Below are 21,913 nucleotides of genomic sequence, written 5' to 3' on the forward strand. Positions count from 1 at the left end.
CTCCTACCCTGGACGCTCCCCTTGTATGACTTCAGGGAAATCATTTGAGAGGTTCGATGGGAAAGAGGGTCGAGACCCCAAAATGTGTGAACACACATGTGCTCCCAGGAGCCGTCTTGGGCAGCGAAGCCCTTTCTCTGCACCGTCACTTCCCCGGGGTCTGAGGTGCCCCCCCTGCCACCATGGATGCCTGTGGCACACGGAGCAACAGGCGAGACCACAAGAAGAAAAAGCCAGGGGAAGGCATCTTTAAAGGCCACAGGGTTATGTAAAACATAAGAAAATACAACTGTTTCCTTTAAATTTTTTAATGGCCAGGAAATGGTATAGAATAACTGCCAAGTCACACAGACAGACTCTGTTACTGTTTGTGATCCCGGAGAGAACACTACCAGCCGACGCGAACTGCACGTGAGGTTCCACCGGTCGTCGTCCAGGCTCGGGACTGAGTGTGGGCTGTGGACCTGCCTTCACATGGTCCAGAAATACAGGCGGCTGCCATGTTTGGCAGGCTTCAGGTCTCCTTCTACCTCGGGGTTGGGCTCTGGTCTTGGTCTTGAGTGATAGGGATTCTCCGGTAAAGGTCGATCTGTTTTCACTTTGGTGACCTGCGAGGTGCAAAGTGGAAAGAAGCAGAAGTGACAGTCAGGTGGAGTAGTCTGTGACCACAGACACACCTCCCATGTCCCTTCTCCACTCCCCTGCCCCAGCAAATCCTGCTCGCTCTGTGCCACTCCACAGGGCAGACATCAGGGACACAGAAGGGGACAAAACACACAGCTACCAAGAGGCTCACAGGCTAGTGAGGGAGTTGGAGGAGAAAACCAACCAAGACCCCCCAAGCGAATCACCGTAACTGAGATGAGAACGCATGCTGGCGGAGCAAGGACTCTGCACACCTAACCCATCCTGGGGGCTAGGGGCCTGGACCGTTTCTGAGGGGACAGTGTCTGGCTTAATCCTGCAGGGTGGCCAGGAGCCAGCGGTAGACTAGAGGGAAAGGCACTCTCGGTAAACACACAGTACACACGCAGGCAGAGAGTGTGTACCAGTTGTGCAGAGGTCTGCACCTACCTAACCACCTGGTGCTGTCAGGGGCAATGCTGGGCACATCATCCCACCTCACTCTCGCCCCTGAGGTCCCTGTGCAGAGCTCCCTGGGGCCGCCGAGCGAACTCTCAAAGCCAGATCTGTGCACTCCAAAGCCCATGCTACCCGGGCAGGCAGGCACCAGGTGGTGAAGGGCACTGAGGGATATGCAAAGGTATGTGCACTCTAACCCGACAACACCCTGAAACAGGGGTATAACTAAAAGGTACGAACGGTGAACTGCACAGTGACAAGACCGGAAGTGGAGAGCTGTGCCAACAGGCCAGGCAAGAGGGTGGAGCACCGAACTGCGGAACGGGGAGAGAAGGGGAAGGTGTTTACACCCACACGACCCCCCCACGGCCACAAAAGTGTACACTGGAAGCCCCACAGAAACTGCTCTCATTTTAAAGATGAGGAAACAGGCCCAGAGAAGACACATGGCCACAATTACTAACAGTCTGGTTACCTAGTGGTCTGAACTCTAAGTCACTCCATGTAATATGACCAGATCAGTCTTCCTGTATGTGTAAATTAGAAAAACATTAACCATGAACAGGGCTCTCATGTACACAATAATTATTACTATAGCCACCTACGAGGCACTATTATCTAGTTCACAGACGAGGACACGGGAGGCTGACCTGCCTAAGGTAAAGTGCGCGGTAACCGTCAGACCGCCGCCGGAGCCCAGGTCTCCCCACTGCAAGTCCGCAGCGGGCTTCTGCTTGCTTAGAACAGCCTTCTCGCCTCTCGGCTACAATCCAAGATCGCTAGTGGTTCTCTACTGCTGGTAGGGCTCATTCCAAATGCCTCACGCTGGCATTTGAAGCTCTCCTTTAAGGAATTCAAGGTATCTATGAAATAAGTTGAGAAAAATGTTTCTCAAACTGAAAGTAATAAAAGGATCCCTTTAAAAGACAAATTATTGTGAAAAGAACAGTAAAACAACTCCTCTTCCAGGCCACACTCAAAAGAAAAAAGGAGCAGAGAGAAGCATGTGGTCAATCGAGTTCCTAAGTAAACGGCCTCGGGCAGCCAACTCAGCCTTCAGTTCTCCATCTCTAAAATGGGACTATTAGCTCACAGCATTATTAGAATAATCCACATAAAGTGGTTGATGTATACACACAGCAGGTGCTCCGTAAGTTATCTCCAATGTTGACGTTACCAGGGTGATAGAATTACAGGTGAGAGAGCAATTCGGCCTAGGAAAGTCAGAAACATCAAAGGAGGACATGACCTCTGAGCCCAGAGTCGACCCCTGGGCAGGAACGCACTGGGGGAGGGCAGGAGGGCAGGCTGATAGAGGCTCTGCCCAGCTGATTATCACCTTTCTAGAGAGAGACTGCATGTGGACTGTCTTGTAATTACAACTGATAACCCTCTTAAAGAATACTCTTTTGACAAGAGTTAAGGAAAACAGTACTTTAAGTTTTTAAAAATGTTAACACAAAAACTCAGAAATGAATATGCTTTCTTAACAGCATGATTTGTTAACTGTCCTTTCACGACAGAGAGAAATGAGAAAGGGTAGTTTTCATTAGTAAATACAGAAGTTCCACCACTTTCCAACTTAGAATTATCAACTACTAAAAACAATGTGTTCAGTGCAGCAAAAAGAAGGCACCTGCAGTAAAATAATCAAGCCAGATACAAAAAACAAAAACAAACTGCTAAGCCCTTCATCTACTTATGATGACAAGCTTCAGGCCCAGCGCCCGCCGGCACCGCAGACCGCACACGGGTGGAAGGGAACCGGCAGCAACCGTGCACATGTGTGCCCACGGGAGGAGGCTGGGTATTCACACCAGCCCTCTCACCTAACCCTCACAGAGAACTCGGGATTTAACATGGTTTCCATCTGACAGACCTGGTATGACAGGAGATTTTAAGCAACTTGCTCAGGATCCCATAGCATTTAAGCAGTGGAACCAAGATGCAAATCTACCGCCCATCTCTCTGCAAAACCTGGGCTTTCCCATCATGCCCTGGTGGACGTGCTGCCCCAGAGGCAATGGAGGGCAGTGGGACTCGGAAGTGGGGACGGACCAGGTCAGAAAGGGTCCTCCATGGCACCATATGGAGGGAATATTTTATCTGGCAAGCAATATGGGACCCCTGAAAAAAAATTTTTTTATTATTTATTTTTAGAGAGGGGGAAGGAAAGGAGAAAGAGGAAGGGAAGGAGAAACATCAATGTGTGGTTGCCTCTCATGTGTCCCCTACTGGGGACATGGCCTGCAACCCAGGCATGTGCCCTAACTGGGAATTGAACCAGTGACTCTTAGCTTCACAGGCCCGTGCTCAATCCACTGAGCTACACCAGCCAGGGCTGAAAAAAGATTTTTTTAAAGAAAGTGACATCTGATTTATTTCCCACATGGACTATGACTATTGTGAAGATGTAATTATTTTCTAAGTTCAATTCCAGAGAAGGCACTGCCTTTTAGAATCCAACTTTATCCACCTTCCCTTCCAGAAATTCAGATAGCCCAGGCCAGGAACTCCTGTCCAAGAAGTGGGGGCAATGAGAGGATTCAAAAACTTTCCCAGGAGACATAATTCTACAAGAACTAATGATCGTATAAAGGAAGAAAGAGTGAGACATGAAGAAAAACGACATTCGGGTTCCTCTCTCCGACGTTTCAACAGATGGCGGTTTCACAGGAAACAGGAGAGAGGGTAGGCAAACGCGCTTTTCAAAGTACAGGCACGTACTTTTTTTCCCTCAGGTGTGCTCCTGAGAAACCTAACACAGCCCCGACCCTATTTCCCTGCTGAATTCCACGGTAACCTCTATGTTTGCAACTGACGGTGTGTCCCCAAACATTTTGTTTATCCTCATCTGCTTCCTTCTTTTCTTCAATGAGCTAATTAACCACAGGCAAATCTGCTCAAGCTGGAAGAGCTATTTAAAGGAATACCTCTGTTAAACAAACTCCCTGGGGGACTATGTATAATCACTCCCCAATTAGCCTGTTAGGTAAATTTGGATTTCTCACATCATACCTGTGCTCACAGAGGCCCCTTTTCTGACCACCTCCTGCCTTTACCTGCCCCTTAGTGGGAGAGCCAGCCCGCCGACACATGCCCTCTTCTTACCTTGGACAGCTCTCCCAGGTCCGGCCGCACCCAGCCCAGCTTATCCAGCACACACTGGTCGAACTTGGCCTGCTGTTTGCGGCAGCGCCGAAAGAGCTGCATGCCGGAATAATCGATGCAGGTCCAGTACTCTGTAAAAGGTTCTGCACAGTGACGCTTTATCTGCCTGGAAAAGAGGGCTAGGTCAGAGGTGCTCCTTGCAACAAAAAACAAGAACGAGGGGAAAAAAAACAAGTACAGACTTTCTCACCTGGAGCCTATTTATTCTTTAGATCTAACTGTGAAGATTATCAGCTTAGCAAGTGTAGGAGAGAGAGAGATGGAGATGGACATGCTGACAGAAGTCAGAGGGGACACATAATAGCCAAAGAAGGGACGGAATTATAAAAAGCAAACACACCAACTACCAAGCAGGAGACCCTGGGTGCATTTGGTGTTGAGGCCGACTGCCTTACACTCCTCAGAAGCTCAAGATCCTCATCCTATTAATACAATGAATAAAAACAGATTACTCTGGTCACTAATAAAATTAAATTATCTTTGGTGCTGTCTGCTAAGAAGCAAGATAGCATATTAATTCATTTTGGGACCACCAAAGTAGTTAAAGAAAAAGCACTTTTTTGTGTATAAAAGGGACAAGGCTTGTATGGAACTGCACTTTTTCTTTTTTTACCATTCACCCTTCCTAGTAATCAAACAAACGCCAACTAAAGCAAGAATAAAATGCCCTCGCTTGACGTAAAAGCCGTATTTGAGGCTGTGGAGGAAATGCAGAACACCTCCTGCTCCCAAAGGAACACTTTTGAACCACTTGCTTGTCACAATCCCAGAACCTAGCGACAGTCTGCACAGGAATCTTATTTACCATGGCGCAGGAAGAACCTCAGAGACGGTCTACAGAAATACACAGTGAAAATCTGCTTTGCATCCCTGCTCGATGCCAGTTACCAGGTCCTCGTGCACGCCCCCAGGTATTCTGAGCATAACCTTGGGGGTGGCAGAGGGCACGACAGAAAGGAAGAAGGATGACCAAAGCCCTGGGGAACCCTTCTGCATTACCTCTAGCCCCAGTGGGCTGGACTTCCAGGGCTCACAAAACCGCACCCTCCCAAACTCTACCTGACCTCCCGTTTCCAATGGGAGTTTTGCATCCTGAAAATGCTGGGGCAAAATAAGGCCTGTGAACCACTGCTCTGGCGCTCAGTCTCTGGTCTGGGCCCTGTCATACCACTCCGGCACCCACACCCAATAGCTTTCTGCCAATGCCTGACACAAGCAACTTCAGCGTGAGAAAGTCCTCTCATGGGGGCAGTTGGGCACCTTGGGAACTTGTGAAATCCAAACTACTCCCATGTAAAAGTACTACTTCTGAGCCAAAGGAGAAATGCTTTGTCAAAATTCTCTTAGAAAATTAAAAATCTAGCCCTGGCTGGTATAGCTCAGTGGATTGAGTGTGACCTATGAACCAAAAGATCACTGGTTCGATTCCCAGTCAGGGCACATGCCTGGGTTGTGGGCCAGGTCCCCAGTGGGGCTTCATGAGAGGCAACCACACAATGATGTCTCTCTCCCTCTCTTTCTCCTTCCCTTCCCCTCTCTCTAAAAATAAATAAAGTAAAATCTTAAAGAATAAAAAAAAATTAAATAAAAAATCTGGAATCATCTGAGATCTTGCTTCCCAGCAATGTTGTCAGTTTTGGCTCAAACAAACTCTTATTAAAAAAAAGAAAAAAGAAAAATTTAAAAATAAACAATGTTAGCAATCAAATCAATGCAAATTCAAGCAAGAAAACCATTTTGTACCTACCAAATATGGAAATAATATGCAATGCTAGTGAGGTGTACCAAGATACAGTGCTGAGGACTGCATAAATGAACTCAGTGTAAACATGTTTCCAGCCTTTTGTAAGATAATTTCACTTCTGGGAAATTTATATGAAGGAATTAATTTAAAAAAGAAAAAGATCTGTACACAAAGGTAATCACTGCAGATTTATCCAAAACAATCAAAGCTGAAATCAACAATGATATTTAATAACAAGAATTGGTCAGGTACATTATGGTTTAGCTGCTGATGGAATAGTATATAGCCAGTAAAAACGATGACCATGAAGACAATAACAGTAACTTGAAAGAATGTTCCCAAGAGTGAAAAATAAATTTTAAAATGTACACACACTTTGATTTTAACCATAAAAAACCTTTGCATGTGGCTAAAGACAGCAGAAACAAAAAAGAAAAGTAGCCATTATATGACAAAACTTGATTTTTTCCTCTAAAGTCATCCTGGTGGACATCTGTGGACTTTGCCTAGCCAGTAGGCATTCCTCATCTGCTGTAACATCCTTCCTTTAGGCTACAACCCCTCCCCGTCTCTCAGCAATGTGCTTTAGGTGAATCTAAGTCTACTCCCACTTCAGACCTGACCAATCACAGCATTTTATCTCCTGCAACACAACCCACTCAAAGATAATGCACACGCAGTCAACCACCCAGGCCCATCATCTCAGTCCAGGGACCTCAGCTCACACTACTGGAGAGCTGGCACTCTGTCCATGCCTGCTGAACAAGCGGCACAGCAGCTTGGAGTGGCTGGTGCCCATCTTTGCTGTAACAAGGAAAAAGTATCTTTGAAAATGAGGTCAACAGAGAAAAGCAGAACTAAGAGACTGAGAGGAAAGGAGGAGACGCAAAAAGACTGCAGGTCACTGTGAAATTATTTATGCCCCTGAATCCAGCCCTGCCTGATGCCAGTACTATTTCTGGACTTTATAGTTGCATAAGCCAATGCCCTCTGTGTTAAGTTCCTGTCCCTTTTATTAGAGATCTGATTAATATGACTTTTAAAAACAGTTTTCTACAATTACAATTTGGGTTTGTTTTTTTTTGTTTTTTTTTTAGTTATGGCATCAAGCACAGGGGCCTACTCAAAAACCGGTCTCTGAAGCCCTGGCTGGTGTAGCTCAGTGGATTGAGCCCGGGCTTCAAAAGAGTCCCCGGTTCGATTCCCAGTCAGGGTATATGCCTGGGTTGTAGGCTGGGTCCCCAGTGGGGGCTGTGTGAGAGGCAACCGCACATTGATGTTTCTCTCTTTCTCATTCTCCTTCCTTTCCCCTCTGCCTATAAATAAATAAATAAATAAAAACAATAGATAAATAAATAAATAAATAAATAAAATGCACCCCCCCCCCCCCAACAAAAATCCCAGACTCTGAAGACACTTTTCTTTCCACGGTGACAGCGTGTTCTGGAGTAACGCAACAATGATGATCTGGTGACACCTGCCACAAGCACTGAGCACAACTGTTTCTGTGCCTTTCCAAGTTTTCATAACAATCCTAAGATAGGTATTAGCCTGCAATTTGGAAATCAAGATTCGTGAAGACTAAAGAACTTACCAAATAACGAAAACAAGTAACAAAAATAACTATCAGACCAACGATCTGATTTCAAAGCCTTGCACTATCTACTAAAATTAGTCGAAAGATGGTCCTTCCCTTTAATTAGCTGGATGTTCACCACGCACATACACCTTGACGGTTCAACCGAGCAGGCACGGACACGGAGAGTCTCACCTGAAGAAGTCCAGGGCGCACTTGTTAACAAGCTTGCCTTCCTCTAAGCAGCGCCGCGGGTCTTTCTCTTCCCAGCGGCACAGCATGAACTCCTTGTTGGCCTTGTCGCACTGAGCTCCATAGTGATGGGCTGCGGCTTTAAGCACAGCAGAACTGACTTTCACCTGGGAAAGACCAAGGGGAGAAAGAAAGACCACAGATTCGTGACCAGGTCATCACCTCCTCAACTTCTCACACTGGTCAAAACAGAGGGGACAGAGAGATGGCTGTTCTGACTTTGCAAAAAAAAAAGTAAAGACAAGGGGACCGCCACAAGGCCCATTTGGTGATCCACAGTGCTTTGGGGATCACAGAGCTCTTTCACACTCATGGCTTCCTACAGCTTCCCAGCGGCCTCGCTGGGTTGGCGCTGCCACCCCCATTTAGACATGAGGAAGTGGCAGCCCTAGGAGCAGCCTTAGGTCTCTGACAGAGGAGCGGGGCTCTGAAGGAAGATGGGGGCTCCCGGGGCATGAGAAACCAACTCTGGGGACCTCTCAGGAGTCCTCTCTCCAGAAGAGAAGTAATGGAGTATACGAGAATATTAGCTAATACCGATCTAATACTGGACTAGTAGACTATGTGTCATAGTAGAAAGATACACATACAATTCATAGAAGACTGCAGGATCAGAGACGACTGGCTGGAAGGGATCAGTATGAGTTATTACTAATAATTAGACAGCATATCCATGGTGGCCTTCCCTACAGCCAGTCAGTCTCTCTCACTTGCATTCTAGGACATTTTCTTAAGCAACACAGGGTAGTGGCAGCTGGCTCACAGGGAACTGCACAGACCTGGGCCAATGCACCAGCTGCTGCAGCAACGGTCCACCAACCTTTTCCTGGTCAGCACCACAATGCTTTCATCACTGTAACTTGTCAGAACACTTTGTTGTCTGGAGGGGACCATCCTTCCCATCACTCTTCCTTTTCAAAATTTTCTTGGTTTTTATTCCAGGTGAACACCACCCTCCCAAAAAATCTGCATTGGAATTACACTAAGTTTAGTTGTTTGGTAAATTAGAAGGGTACCAGCACTGTTACATTATTGGCTCTCTGTTTGAATTTAGCTCCTCGGAGAGTCTTTCCTCGGTCATCTTATACAAGCCAGCATCAGCGGTCACCCTAGGTGTGAGTGCCAGGACGTAAGGTCTGAGGGGGTAGGGATTCTTTTCAACGCAGATCCGATAAAGCTGTCAAACTATAATGAAATGTATCTTTTACTGTGGTTCACCAAGCACCCAGAACACTGTCCAGCACCAGTAACTGCAGAGCATTCACTTCAGTGCCAGGTACAGGGGACACAACAGTCACAGAAGAGGTGGGAATACAGGAGTCACACCTGGTCCTCCAGCCACAGCGTGTCCTCCCCTCGGTCAGGCCACTCCACGTCCTTTCGTTAAAACTGGCTTCCTGCACACAGGACCCTGCACACTTCCTGTTTATTCCTTAACATTTTAGCATTTCTGATGCCATCTAAATAGGATTTTCTATTGTGCTTTCAAATTGGTTACTGCCTATTTGTACACCGTACCTTCTCTCCAGCCATGTCTTGCTAAACACTAAGTCTTGTTAGTTCTGATACAAAACTCAAAAAGATTTCATGAAAAAACTTTCATTTACCAATAAAAACTGCTTCCTCTCCCTCCTGATGTTTATCTTCTTTTCTCTTTCTTCTCTTTCCTATCTTACTGCTCTGACCTAAACCTCCAGGATAAAACAGATGAACAGCAATGGCGGCAAGCGCCTGCACCTTCCCCCAGACTGCAGTGCAGTGTGGCATGACATCTGCTCTTGGTGTCTGGACATGGTTGTTTAGATAGTCCTCATTAAGAAACTTGCTTTCCAATCCTAATTGGTTTTGTTTTAAAACCAATTGTTTTCTCCACCAGGAAGGACAAATGTTCCGGTTTCTTTTTCATTAATCTATCTATAAAGGCAATGTCAAACATTAATCGAGTTTCTAAAACTGAACCATTGCAGCTACACTAAAATACAGCCTGTCACAGCGTATTATGCTTTAAGATACCTTTGGATTTGATTTGCAAGTATTTTATTAAGGATTTTTATGTGAGAATGTTATCATTATTATTTTTATAATAATAAAAATTTTATAATTTTATTTTTTAGGAATTTTACCCAGCTTAGCCAAAATTATTACTAAGATAAAGGTACAGAAAGATGAAGAGAGTAATTAATCTACACACTATGGGAAGAGGAGAATAAAGTTATGACTATGTCTAATCATATTACAACTGCTACAATTATCAAAACAGTTACTTATAATGCAAGTAAAATTTGCATGACGATGCTAACAAATTTGTTTAAAAGTCTATAAAGTTTTATATTAGGTTTTTATAGTAAGAGTTTGTTTAGGTTAACTAAGTGGTACATATTTGTTTGCTATATTATCTATAAAGAACTGGGAAGATAAAAATCAGGATGCAAACGTTCTTAAAGCATAATATATTTTAAAAATTAAGTTAGCAGCTATCATGCCCCAAACGACAACAGCGTCCTGTGCATGACTTTCCTACAAATGCTGAAGTCTTACCAAAGTCTAGGCATGCCCGCATTGCCAAGGATGTAAAACACGCTGTCACAGAGAAATAAGGGATGGGAGCCACACACTAAATCTATCCTGGGGAAGAAGAGCGAAGAGCACAAGGTGACACAGCAGGTCAGGGACGACCACAGGCTGGAATCCAGCCGTGACCTCCCACTGGCCTCTTCCTATTACACCACCACCGAGGCAGCACAGAACTTCGGATGTCACCTTCTCCCCTCACCTGCTTCTGCCCTGAGACTGACGAATTCCAACAGAAACATCCTTTCACAACGGTTCACCATGAATACCCTCTCAAACTCATTCAGTTCCCTTTGTCTCCGAGAACACAGAACACAGCATTCCAGCGTCCTTCCTCACTCACCCCTCAGCAGCCTCGCTGCACGGCAGGTGCACGGCAGCCCACAGGTGCACACACGAAGGCAGAGAAGGCCCTAGTCTGCAACCCACCTTCTAGTCCCGTTCTCCCTCCTAAACAGTGTCTGCATCTCTTCTCGTAGTACTTAATCTATACTATGCCTTAGATTTTACTTCATTTACGTAAAATGAGGGCTAACAGTATCTATTTGATAAAACTGTTATGATTAATAATACTAAGAACAGTGCCTAGCACATAGAAAGCACATCATAAATATTAGCTAGTGTTTTTATAGAAAATGGCCAATGTGTACAAGGATTTTCCATCCCAAAGCTTCTGACTACTTTCTCCATAGGGTGTGTCATAACTCCGAAGTCAGTGGGGTCCAGAATCTGTTTTATTTGTCTCAAACCTGCCCCTTCTGGCTTCCTCAGTCCTAATGCCAAGTTGCAAACCTGACATGGACCCCTCGACCTTTCCTGCTGCTGACACCTCAGCTATCGCTAAGCCAGATCAATTCTAGGAAAATTCGTTCTTTCTTCTCTGTAAGCACAGTCGCCAGTTTGCTGGGGTCATCAACACCTCCCTCAATTGTCTCGACAGCCACCAAGAGCAATCTCCCTGTTGTTCTTGTCCTTCAACCCGTTCTTCACAGAGCTATTGGAGTGATCTTCCTAGGACAATTCTTATTTTACTCTGCTATTGTAAACAAATCAGCCACAAACCCCTTGAGGATGCAGGTTTAACAGAAGTATAAAGCCTAAACTTCCTATGGGGTACTGAAGCCTTCTGGATCCAAACTACCTTTCCAGCCCTCTACCCTTGACACTTCAAAAAGAGACTTACTGCCATTCACTAGGGACACTGGACTCCCTGGTCCCAGGACCCAATTTTGGTCCCCTGCCTTTTCCCATCCCCTTACCTTCGCTCAGATCCTACCCTTGCTCAGAAAGCTCTCCACTCCACCGCTGTCCATAATTCTTACATTATGCCCAAGAAATGCTTTCTCTGTTCCTTTTATAGCCTCAGGGAATGATACAGCTGGGATCACTTCATCTTGCAAATAAAATAACTGTGTCTGCAAATGCTAAAGTGACTAATCAAGGTAATCGAGCAGTTAGGCCTAGAATTTAGCTACGACTTCAAATCCTACTCTCCTTTCTTATACCATGTCTGCCCCTCTTCTATGGCATTTAATTAGACTTTGTCTTGTATTTTAGTTATTTATGTGATTATCTTGTGAGGCCTAAAGGCAAATTTTTTCCAGATATAGAATACTTGCAGAAAGTAAAACCTCAATTATTTGTTGAACCAAATTAAAGTTCCAATGAAAAATAGAGCACCTTGCGTAAAACCCAGCCTCACAGTGGGGCAAAAACAAAAGACTGTTGACAGCACTCGCCGCCTCGCCCCACCCCTGCCAATTTTAGTAAATGTCACTTTATGGTAACCTCCCTGAACACCAAAATTTTCTCCATCTGAGGAAAATAGCAGTTGCCATTCTCACAGATATATAAGAGTAAGTTAAGTAATGCAGGTAAACACTTAACACAGTCCTGGGATATGATCTGTGGCAAACAGATGTTGGTCTTGCCCGCTTCTCCTCCAGTGAAGCCTGATCTTTCTTCTCTCTGATCCAGACCTTCCTCTGCCTCAAAACCTTCCACCTCTCCCCATCCCCTCACTTACATGATAAGGTCCACACTTTTGCATCTGGCCTTATGGAAGCTGCTTCCCAGTCCTGCCTCGGCCCAGGTAACTCTGCAGGCTCAGCAACTGCTGCCTCCCACCAACACTAGGGGCTTGTCAAACAGCACTCGTCTCTCTGAACAGGAAAGTTCTGTTAAGCCTTCTCATCCTTGAGCTTTTGCCCAAAACACGGTCATTTAAAAGCATGGCTTTTTCAAATCCCAGCTGGGTCCACAGGCCAGCTCTACCACTTACAAGCTATGTGACCTTGGGCAAATCACTTCTCTCAGGTCCCATTCCTTACTTGCAACATGGAGAGACCAACTATATTCCTCCTCAGAGTGTTGCTGGTAGGATTCCATGAATTAAATCCCGCCTGACAGCTCCCAAAGGCTTGTTCATGTTTGCTGTAATTAGTATTATACTGTCTGCACTTCTCATAGCACTAACTACACTCTACTGTAATTGCCTCCCTATTAGATTACGAAGTCTGTGAACGCAGGGACATTCTTATTTTCCAGTATATGTTCATATGGTAATTATTTAAACGGTAGCTCTTGAATAACTGAATGTTAAATGTCCTATTATCAAACACCTCCCCTGAGGGGTTAGCAACTTTACTCTTCCAATACCATCTCCTTTTCCTGCGGCCTCCTACCTCCTTTCTAATGCACTTTGCACCGATAATGCTGTTTTAAGGTGACTCTCTCTCCCCCTTCACTGTGAGGACCTGAGGTAATACACTTCACAGAGAAGTCTGAGTATTAAGTGACATAACGTAAACAAAGTGGCCCTGGTTGGTGCTTAACAAAAAGTACCACTATTACTCACGTGAGTGAGAAAGCAGATCCCTTTGGGGGAGGGGAGAGAGTTCTCGAGCCACTGCGGGCTGGGTGGGGCGATTCCCGGAGGTGAAAAAGAAGCATCCGGGGGTTGACCTGCATATGTGTTGGTGGGGCATGGGGTAGGGGGTCCGGGGCCCAGGGCCCGCTGAGTCGAAGCAGGACTGGGCCAGGCCCGGGAAACTTTCGGCCCTATGTCCCGCTTGCCTGTCCTCCAGACGAGCCTCACCTCCTCCACTTTCAGTTCCTCCAGAGTAGGCAGCTCCACTATTCCCGGCATGATGTCGGTAACCCCGACCCTGGCGAGGCAGCTACAGCCGCGTCGCCCCCGTCTCCTTGAACTCCCCTTTCGACCGCCGAGGGCCGCACAGCAACTGCGCATGCGCAGCTGGAGGCACGCAGGCGCACTGCTTTGCCCATCTGTGAACCACAGAGCGTGCGTAATGCCAGGAAGTTGTGTGAACGCCTAGGCTCCGCCCATCCCTCCTGGTTGTCATAGTGAGGCGGTATACACTGAGACTCCGGAATCCCAAGGGCTGCAAGCCACAGGCAGGCGTCATGCAGTACACGGGGAGCGAATATATTGGGGAATTTGTAGATGGGAGGTAAGGGCCTCATTTGATTCACTGTCTTGAAAATCTGTGGGAAAAGACAGCTGTCTTTTTGCCTTTGAAAGGATCTTGTACCAGGCACTTTCACAAATTTTTCCCTTTTAACCTTCAGAACAACAATTTCTGGTAGGATTTTTTTATTCCCATTTTACAGTTCAGTAAAATGACTTCTGCCCGGAGAAGTGCAGTAACTTGCCCAAGCGGCATTGCTGAGATAACATTCATTCCATACATACTTGGGTCAAGGCAGAGGCTGTTGGGTCTGCTGGAAAGAGAAAAATGTAGAAGTTTAGGATTTCATTGCCAGGACTTGGAAACTGATTGACTCCAGGTCCTACTCGAGACTGCTTCCAGTCCTAGTCCAGTGCCCAGCTTCAGGCTTTGAACCGGGAGATTCTGATACCACACACAGAAATTGAGAACCCTGAGGAGGGGCTGCTTTGGAAAAGAGGATGAGTTCCATTTTGGGTGAGCTGGAGATGTCTGTAGAAGGACAACGATGTCCAATTTGCAGTGATAAAAGGGGGAGGGCTCTAATCTCAGAGAAGAATTTAGACGGAACGTATGCTCTAAAATGATGTGAAGGGAGAGAGAGAGAGAGAGAAAGGAAAGGATACCTATTTATTAACTTATGTTTTCTAATCATAAGCCAAGTGGAAGAGCAAGAATTAAAGGAACTGTAAACCTTTAAAAAATGATGTGAACTCAAGCAAAGAGGTAGAGGAAAGAAGTCTTCTTTCTCCTCCAATGCCTCTCAGTAGAATAAAGGAAAAATAGTTTTTGAGCTCTTAGGATACGCCAACAATTCTGGGGGTGTGGTTGTCATTATCTCCATTTCACAGATGAGAAACTGTCTCAGAGAGGTGAAGGAGCTTGCCCAAGGTCACACAGGCACAGAGAGGTACAGCCAGGCTTGGATGGCTGTGCTTTATTTGATTGATTTCAGAGAGAGAGGAAAGGGGCAAGGAGAGAACACTGATTTGTTGTTCCACTTACTTATGCACTCATTGGTTGATTCTTGCATGTGCCCTGACCAGGGATTGAACTGGCAACCTTGGTGTATTGGGACCATGCTCTAACCAACGGAACTACCTGGCCAGGGCTCAGAAGCTGTGCTCTAACCATAGTGCTCTTCTGCTTGGGGCCTCTGCCACAGTGGCATCTGTCCACTCAACCAGCTCACTGGTCTTTGTGTTTCCTTCATTTTTTACTCAGTGGATGTTTCCAGAGCATCTTTAAAAACAAAACAAAAAAACCAAATGATTCTAAGAGCTGAGCATGCCAAGGCCTTCTTCTTGGATGATTTGATCAAATAGGGGAGTTGAGGTACACAGTTATTACTAGGCAAGGCAAAGTGCTATGCATTCAACAGGGGTAAAGCAAAAGCCTGAAGAAGTGCAGAGTTAGGAGCAGAGACTTCCAGCCAGTAGGGAAGAATGGAAAATGAATGAAGGAATGCATTAAAGCATATTTCTTAAGCACTTGCTACATGTCAGGCCCTTTACTAGGAAAACTGTTACACATTATCAGGCATTAATCTCAGGCTTTTCACACATGAAGAAACTAGTTAAATGGTCAACTGGTTGAAGTGTCCCTTCCCTGTGCTCCGTAGGGGCCTGTCTTCACCCTGCATGGCACTTTATTTATGTAATTGCTCACCTGTGTCCCCCAATAGACTGTGGGCCTTACCCCAAGGGCAGGGACACATCTGCCTGGATTGCTGTTGTGTCCATGTTGTATCCAGGAAACCTGACTGCACAAGTCACCTGGCCTATAGTAGATACACTGTAGATATTTATTTGTTGGGGAAAAGGAAGAAACAAAGGAAGGAAAGCAGACAAACAAAGGTTTAGGAAAGTATCTAAGATGATACAGCTAGGAAATGGTGAAGTAAGATTCAAACTCATGTATCCTGTCCAAGTTTCATGCTTTTCCAAATATCCCACTTGGGTATAATGAGTAGGGTGGGGCTGGTCTTAGCAGCAAAGACACAGAGCCAGCTGCCAGGAAACCTGCCCTCTCCTCTTGACGGTGCTTACTGTGTGGCTTTGGGTACATCTGTCCCCTCTCCAAGCCCACCAAGGGTGTTCTGGGGATGGTGTGAACTTCAGGACAAACTCTATGTGAGGAAGATGAGGAACGGACCAAACTCTGTCCCCCTTCACCAGCCCCTTTTATATTTGAGCTTTTGAGGAAAACAAAATATTTTTGCCCAGAATATTGCTGGGATGGTAACATCTGAGGACCCTGAGGGCGAGGTCCCCACTTGCTCTCCTGTGGCCACTAGCTCCCACCCTCCAGCTGCCACGCAGGGCTCAGCGATTTCCCTTTGATCTTACAGGATGGAGGGCCATGCTGAATACATCCTCCCTACTGAAACAAGATATGTTGGGGAAATGAAGGACGGCATGTTTCATGGCCAAGGAACCCTGTACTTCCCCAGCGGAAGCCGATACGATGCCATTTGGGAAAAGGGTTTGGCTATTAAGGTGATCAGCCTGGGAGGGGGGCTGCAGAGGGGAAAGCCTCAGATGGGAGGACCCCCCCCATCGCATACACACACATGTGACACCCTGCCTTCCCTATCTGGTGCCTTCTTCTTCTCTCTTCTTAATATGCAGGGCTCTGGGGACCTCTCCCTCTGCATGCAGAAGGGCCCCTGGAGAGGCCATGATGAGTCTGGATCCTGTGAAACCACTAACTGTGTGACCTTGAGCCCATGATTTCCCCTTGGAGACTTGTGCTCCTGGTCTAATAAATGAGAAACCAGGGTAGTTTTAGTTTCCTATTGCTGCTGTTACAAATTACCACAAATCCAGTGCCTTACAACAGAAACATTTACCTTACGATTCTGGGAGTGTCCACAGTCGAAGTAGGTCAGCAGTGCGGCCTTCCCTCTTGAGGCTCTGTGGGAGGGTCCGTTTCCTTGCCTTTTCCAGCTTCTAAAAGCTGCCTGTGTTCCTCGGCTCACGGCCACCCGTCGCTCTGACCCCCACTTGCATCATCGCATCTCCCCTCTCTTTGCTTTTGTCATCGCCTGGTCTTCCACCTGACTCTCTGCCCTCCCTCTTATAAGGCCCCCTGGTGAGTACCTCGGGCCCCCCAGACAGCCCAGGATAATCTCGCCACTTCAAGATCCCTAACTTAATCCCACCCACAAAGTCCCCTTGCTGTGCATAGTCAGAGACTGGCCGTGGGTGTCTTTGGGGACCGTTACTCAGCCTGCCACAATAGTACCAGGCACCGCCAGGGTGGCTGTGAGAGTAAATGAGTGCTTTTGCTCAGTCCCTGGCACACAGTAGGCACTCAATAAGTGTTAGTTCTTACTGTTACTGCCACCACCGCTACCACTATCCTGATAAGTCATCTAGTCCAAGGATTCTTAACCTGGCATTTGTGGATCACAAATAGAATTCAAGGAGTCGGTGGAAACTCCTGATTTCTGCTCAAAAGTTTCAGTGCATGTGGGACTAATGTTTCTCTGGGGAAAGAATCTGTCACTTTCATCAGTCTCACTAAGGCTGTGTATGGGGCTGGCTCCTGACCTAGAGAAGATTAAGAAACATTCCTTGTCTTCCAGCTTGAAGAATCTAAGCCCCAGGAAGGGGATGTGACTTACCCAAGGTCACACAGTGAGTTAATAGTATTGGAATTTCCACCCCTGTTTCCTGAGGCTCAGGCCAATGCGATGTCTGGGGCTTCCTCCAGCCCTAAGGCAGCAAAAGCAGAATGTACGTGTTTGGACAAAGGGCCGTGACTGATGGCTCTGACCTTGTGAGCTATGATAACAATAAGAGAATGATAATAACAACTTGAATGCTTACTATACGCCAGGCACCGTGACAAATGCCTCGCACCTACTATTTCATTGGATCAACCCTATTTAATATGTAGCATTATTATCCTAATTCTACAAATGAGGAAACCAATGGCTAGAGAGGGTAAGTCATCTGCCCGAGGTCACATTGTATCATCACATGTTGAGTGCCAGGCATGGAGCCCAGCACTGGATCCTGTCACCACAGTGGTGATAACTGTGATCTGTGCCACTTCTCTGTGACAGTGAGAAAGCCACCTCTTTCCTTGACGCCTGCATGCTCCCTGTCTCCCAGGGCACGTACACCTTCTCAGACGGGCTTCAGTATGATGCAAAGAACTGGCACTACTGTGACAGCTACGATCGGAGGTTTTACACGGAGATCTGCCATGGCCTGAAGCCTACAGGTACCCAGGCACTCAGGTGCCCAAAAGGAGAGCGAGATGAAACTCAATTTTACTCAAGTGGGCTGGGGCGTATTGAAGCAACCCAAAGGAGAGGTGGAATCGAGCAGGGGCCGCAGAAACAAAAGAGACGGGTTCTGGAGCCAGAACGGGCAGACGATAAATCCCAAATGATGGATGCGAAAATGACTTTGCAAAGTGTAAAAATGAACCCTAACTTTCTGAGATCACAGGGTGTAGCTGACAGTGTGTGGAGCTGGAGGTCTGAGTTGAGTCCAGCCTTCCCTGTTACGAGCTGGGGGAGCCAGGGCAAGGTCACCTCCATGAAGGTGAAGTCCCCAGGTGCACCCAGGGCTGGAGGCTGGCTGACCTGAGCTCAAACCCTGCTGCGTGACCTGGGATCACTTAGTCCCCTTTGCCAGCTCCTCATCCCCCATTATTAATTGTGAGGACCTGGCTAGGCCCTCTTCCATTATTCTATGCAATCTCCTTAAACAAGTTGATTCACACCTAGGCCTTCAGTTACCATCTGCCTCCAAACTAAAATCAAACCCCCGATTTTCAGATTCCTGCGTCCAGCTTCCCCATCACCTGCATGTTCTCATCCCTCGACTTGTCTGCGCTGAACCCTTTACTTTCCCACCAGCCATGGCTCCCCCAGAGATGCTCAGTCCCATTCCCTAGGTCAGCCTAACCCTGCCTTCTCCCCTCTGTACAATCGTGGGTCCTGTGGACTCTGCCTCTTAAGTGTGTTCCACTCCCTTGTTCATTAGACAAGTATTTACTGAGCACCTGCCTGTGTGAAGCAGAGTTTCTGTCTTCCTCTCTGCCCCTGCCAGGCTCCAGACCTTCTCCTCCCCCCTCCTTCACCTGGTCTCCTGAGATCCCTGCTTGACCCACTCTGGGCTGTTATCACTCTGGAGTCACTTTCATCTTTGAAACGTGAATCTTATCACCAAACCCTCACCCTTCTCTCTCTCTCTCTCACACACACACACACACACACACACACACACACACACACCCTGCAGTGCCTTCCCACTACCCTGAAGTTAAGGTTCCCGACTCTTAAAATGACCTGCATTTTCTGGCTCCTGCTGAGGTCTCCAGCCTTGTCCTGCACTGCGCCCTCCTCAGGATTTCTCTCTCCTTTGCCATGCTCACTTTCTGTCTACTCCTCCCTACCATCCCCTCTGCCGGGAGTGCTCTACCCTCTCACTTCACCCAGGTAACTGCTTCCCACCCTCCAGGTCTCAGCTTACTGTCTCTTTCTCTCAGACCCCTTCCCTGGATTCCCAAGGCCAGGCCTGCCTAGGGTGTGCCACGGAACAGCATCATGGTGTTCCTTCAGAGCTCTGTCGCCAGGGCTCGGCATCTCTCTTCCCGAGTGAGCTCCCTGAGGGTGAGGCTCGCTCTCATTCACTGCTGTGTCCCAGGGCCTAGGACATTGCCTGGCCCATAGTAGGTGCTCAATAAAGACTTGTTACCAAACAGGGATGATACTATTGACATCACAGTGTGGGGTGATGGGGTGCATGCACTTTGGGGAGCTGTGGCAATGACATTAACACTTCCTGAGCACCTGCTCTGGGTCAGGCTCAGGCTGGGCCCAGGGGACCGAATGCTGAGAGGACACAGCCTTCAATGTCAAAAAGCTGCCAATCTAGATGCCACTTAAGAAACTGGTGTGGGGCTCCTCCTTGGGTTAGTTATGGCAGGGCCTGGACTTTGTCGTGGGCTCTTACCCCAGATGGACAGAGCCCTAGAGTCCTAGAGTCGGGAGCCCCCGACTACAGGCGCCTGCTCTTGTGAAGCAGCTGGTTTGGCCAGAGCTGGGCCTTTGCCAGACTTGAAGGCAGTGTGGTGACCTTCCCCACACCCGGCCCTTTTCCTCCTGTGACTTCCAGCAGAGCAGCTGGACCCTAAGTACCCACTTCCTTCCCAGGTCACTCAGCACTCTGCAGACCTCTCCTACAGCCGCCTCTCCGCCCCAGAGCAGGCATCGTTAGGGCTGGGAGAGGGTTAAGGCCGCCCTTCACCTGTCTGAGGTAGCCATGAGCATGAGGCTTCAGGGAGAGAATGGCCAGATGGCACTTGGCATGGAGCATGTGCCCAGTGATTGTTAGCCAATGGTATACCTAGTCGTCATTGTTCAGCAACATAGGAGTGCCTGTGGCATGCAGGACCCTGAACTGTGAGCATGGCGCCAGGCCCAAGGACAGGGAACTGAGGAACCACCGATTACATGAAACCCAGGAAGTTACTGATCCCACCGCTGTACCCTTTGCTCAGGCCTCAGCATTCCGAGATATACACAGACAGAGTGGTGTGACCTGAAAGGTGCACTGAGTCCTCTTTCTCTCATGCTGGGTGTCCTCTTTCTCTCATGCTGGTTCCAATGTCCCCAGTCCCGGGAGGGGGCGGTATCCAGGCCCTCTCCTCCCCTGACATCAGCAACTTGACAAACAGGTTACGAAACTGGGTATCTAGCTGCTTCCTAGCTGGATAACCTTGGGCAAGCTACTTGACCTCTCTGAGCATCAGTTTTGTTGCCCCAAAAATGGGGCCCCAGGGCTCTGTGAGAGTGAAGGGAAGTAGTAAGGAGTCAAGTGCGTAGCAAAATGCCTGGCCCCTAATAAGCACTCAGTAAATGGCAGCTATGATGGTAATTTGGTGGGAATCGAGGTTCTCCATTACCTGATCCCTGCCCACCTGCCCCTTTTTTTCCTACTGTTCTTCCTTATCTGTACCCAGCCCCACAGGTTTCTGAGTGAGGCGGGAGCACCCACTCTGGCCTCTGCCCACACCATGAATGCTAACCCTCTCCTTACATGCCTTCTATCCCTATGGCCAACTCTAAGGCATCCTCGGGGTCTCTCTGACTCCAGAAATGTGCTCTTGTCATGGTGTCCCTAGAAATGGAGGATGGGGTCAAAGAAAGAGGGTGGGGTCCAGTGCCCAGGCCCCCCACAGAGTGACTGAGCCACTTCCAGGACGCTACTCTGGGGCACTGCTCCTGCTGCCTTTGCTCCAGACCCGCAACGGGGTCCAACAGCAGAGCCGGTATTCATGTGAGCAACCGGACCAAAGTGGGCTTGGGCAGGGGCCGGGTCTCAGTTTGACCTTGGCGGTGAGTTAATTATGCATTGTATCCTTTCAAGGTATCTCTCAACTCACCAATATGGACCCGCCTAGAAAAATCCCTGCAGGCTGTTATGACTGTGGAGATGGCTTCTACAACCCGACTACGAGGGTAGTCAAGGACTATAAGAATCGCTTTCTGAGAAACGCAGGTATGTCTGTTCTGACACTGTTGCATGTGTTTTTCTCCTCTCTCATCATGCACAGGTTTGTGCACGTGTGCACACACGCATGCAGTGGGTGAGAAAGAAACTTTTGCTGATAAGAGACAAAAACTGATTATCTGAATGTGTCACTATTTGAAATTCTCACAACTGTTGTCTGTACATAGTCAGAGAGGGAGGGAAAGGATGTTATGGCCTGACTGTGACAAGGGATTAAAGTGCTTATTTTTGCAGGCGCCCCTTCACCTAGTATTTAGTGAACACCTACTGTCCGCTGGACACCAGGCTTGCTGTGAGCAGCAAACATGGCAGAGCTGGACGCGAACCCCCTCCTTCATGGGGCTTACATTTTGACAGGTAGCAGACAAGTACAAGTACAAGCTGATTGCATCATGGAATGAGCACAATGAAAGGGAAAAAACATGGCCCTAGATGCCGGGCAGGGGCGGTTCTCAGAGAGGCCGGAATGATTCTGGGGGAGAACAGAGAAGGGGCACCTAATCCCGGATTG

The 21,913-nt window shown here is 47.6% G+C and overlaps 2 protein-coding genes across 4 annotated transcripts in view; one reads left to right on the forward strand and one right to left on the reverse strand.

Moving 5' to 3' along the window:
* Window positions 1-292: 292 nt before the first annotated feature.
* On the reverse strand, window positions 293-13,660 carry NDUFA8 (NADH:ubiquinone oxidoreductase subunit A8). Its single transcript, XM_037059201.1, has 4 exons — window positions 13,495-13,660; window positions 7,770-7,933; window positions 4,195-4,360; window positions 293-608 (listed from the first exon to the last, which is right to left on the reverse strand). The coding sequence occupies exons 1-4, from the start codon at window positions 13,645-13,647 to the stop codon at window positions 471-473; spliced, it is 621 nt and encodes a 206-aa protein (XP_036915096.1). The 5' UTR covers window positions 13,648-13,660; the 3' UTR covers window positions 293-470.
* A 123-nt stretch (window positions 13,661-13,783) lies between these two features.
* MORN5 (MORN repeat containing 5) overlaps window positions 13,784-21,913 on the forward strand; it is a 32,777-nt gene continuing 24,647 nt past the window's right edge. For 2 of the 3 annotated variants that reach the window (XM_037059209.1, XM_037059210.1), the window contains exons 1-4: window positions 13,784-13,870; window positions 16,218-16,365; window positions 17,989-18,100; window positions 21,259-21,390. In XM_037059209.1, the coding sequence (XP_036915104.1) occupies window positions 13,824-13,870; window positions 16,218-16,365; window positions 17,989-18,100; window positions 21,259-21,390 (439 nt within the window). In that variant the 5' untranslated portion in view covers window positions 13,784-13,823. Of the gene's footprint in view, window positions 13,871-16,217; window positions 16,366-17,988; window positions 18,101-21,258; window positions 21,391-21,913 lie in introns of those variants that run through there. The other variant, XM_037059211.1, reaches the window with a different exon arrangement.

Source organism: Sturnira hondurensis, unplaced genomic scaffold, assembly GCF_014824575.4.
Source record: "Sturnira hondurensis isolate 20B ecotype Veracruz unplaced genomic scaffold, ASM1482457v3 Scaffold0010448, whole genome shotgun sequence".
Classification (NCBI taxonomy): Eukaryota; Metazoa; Chordata; class Mammalia; order Chiroptera; family Phyllostomidae; genus Sturnira; species Sturnira hondurensis.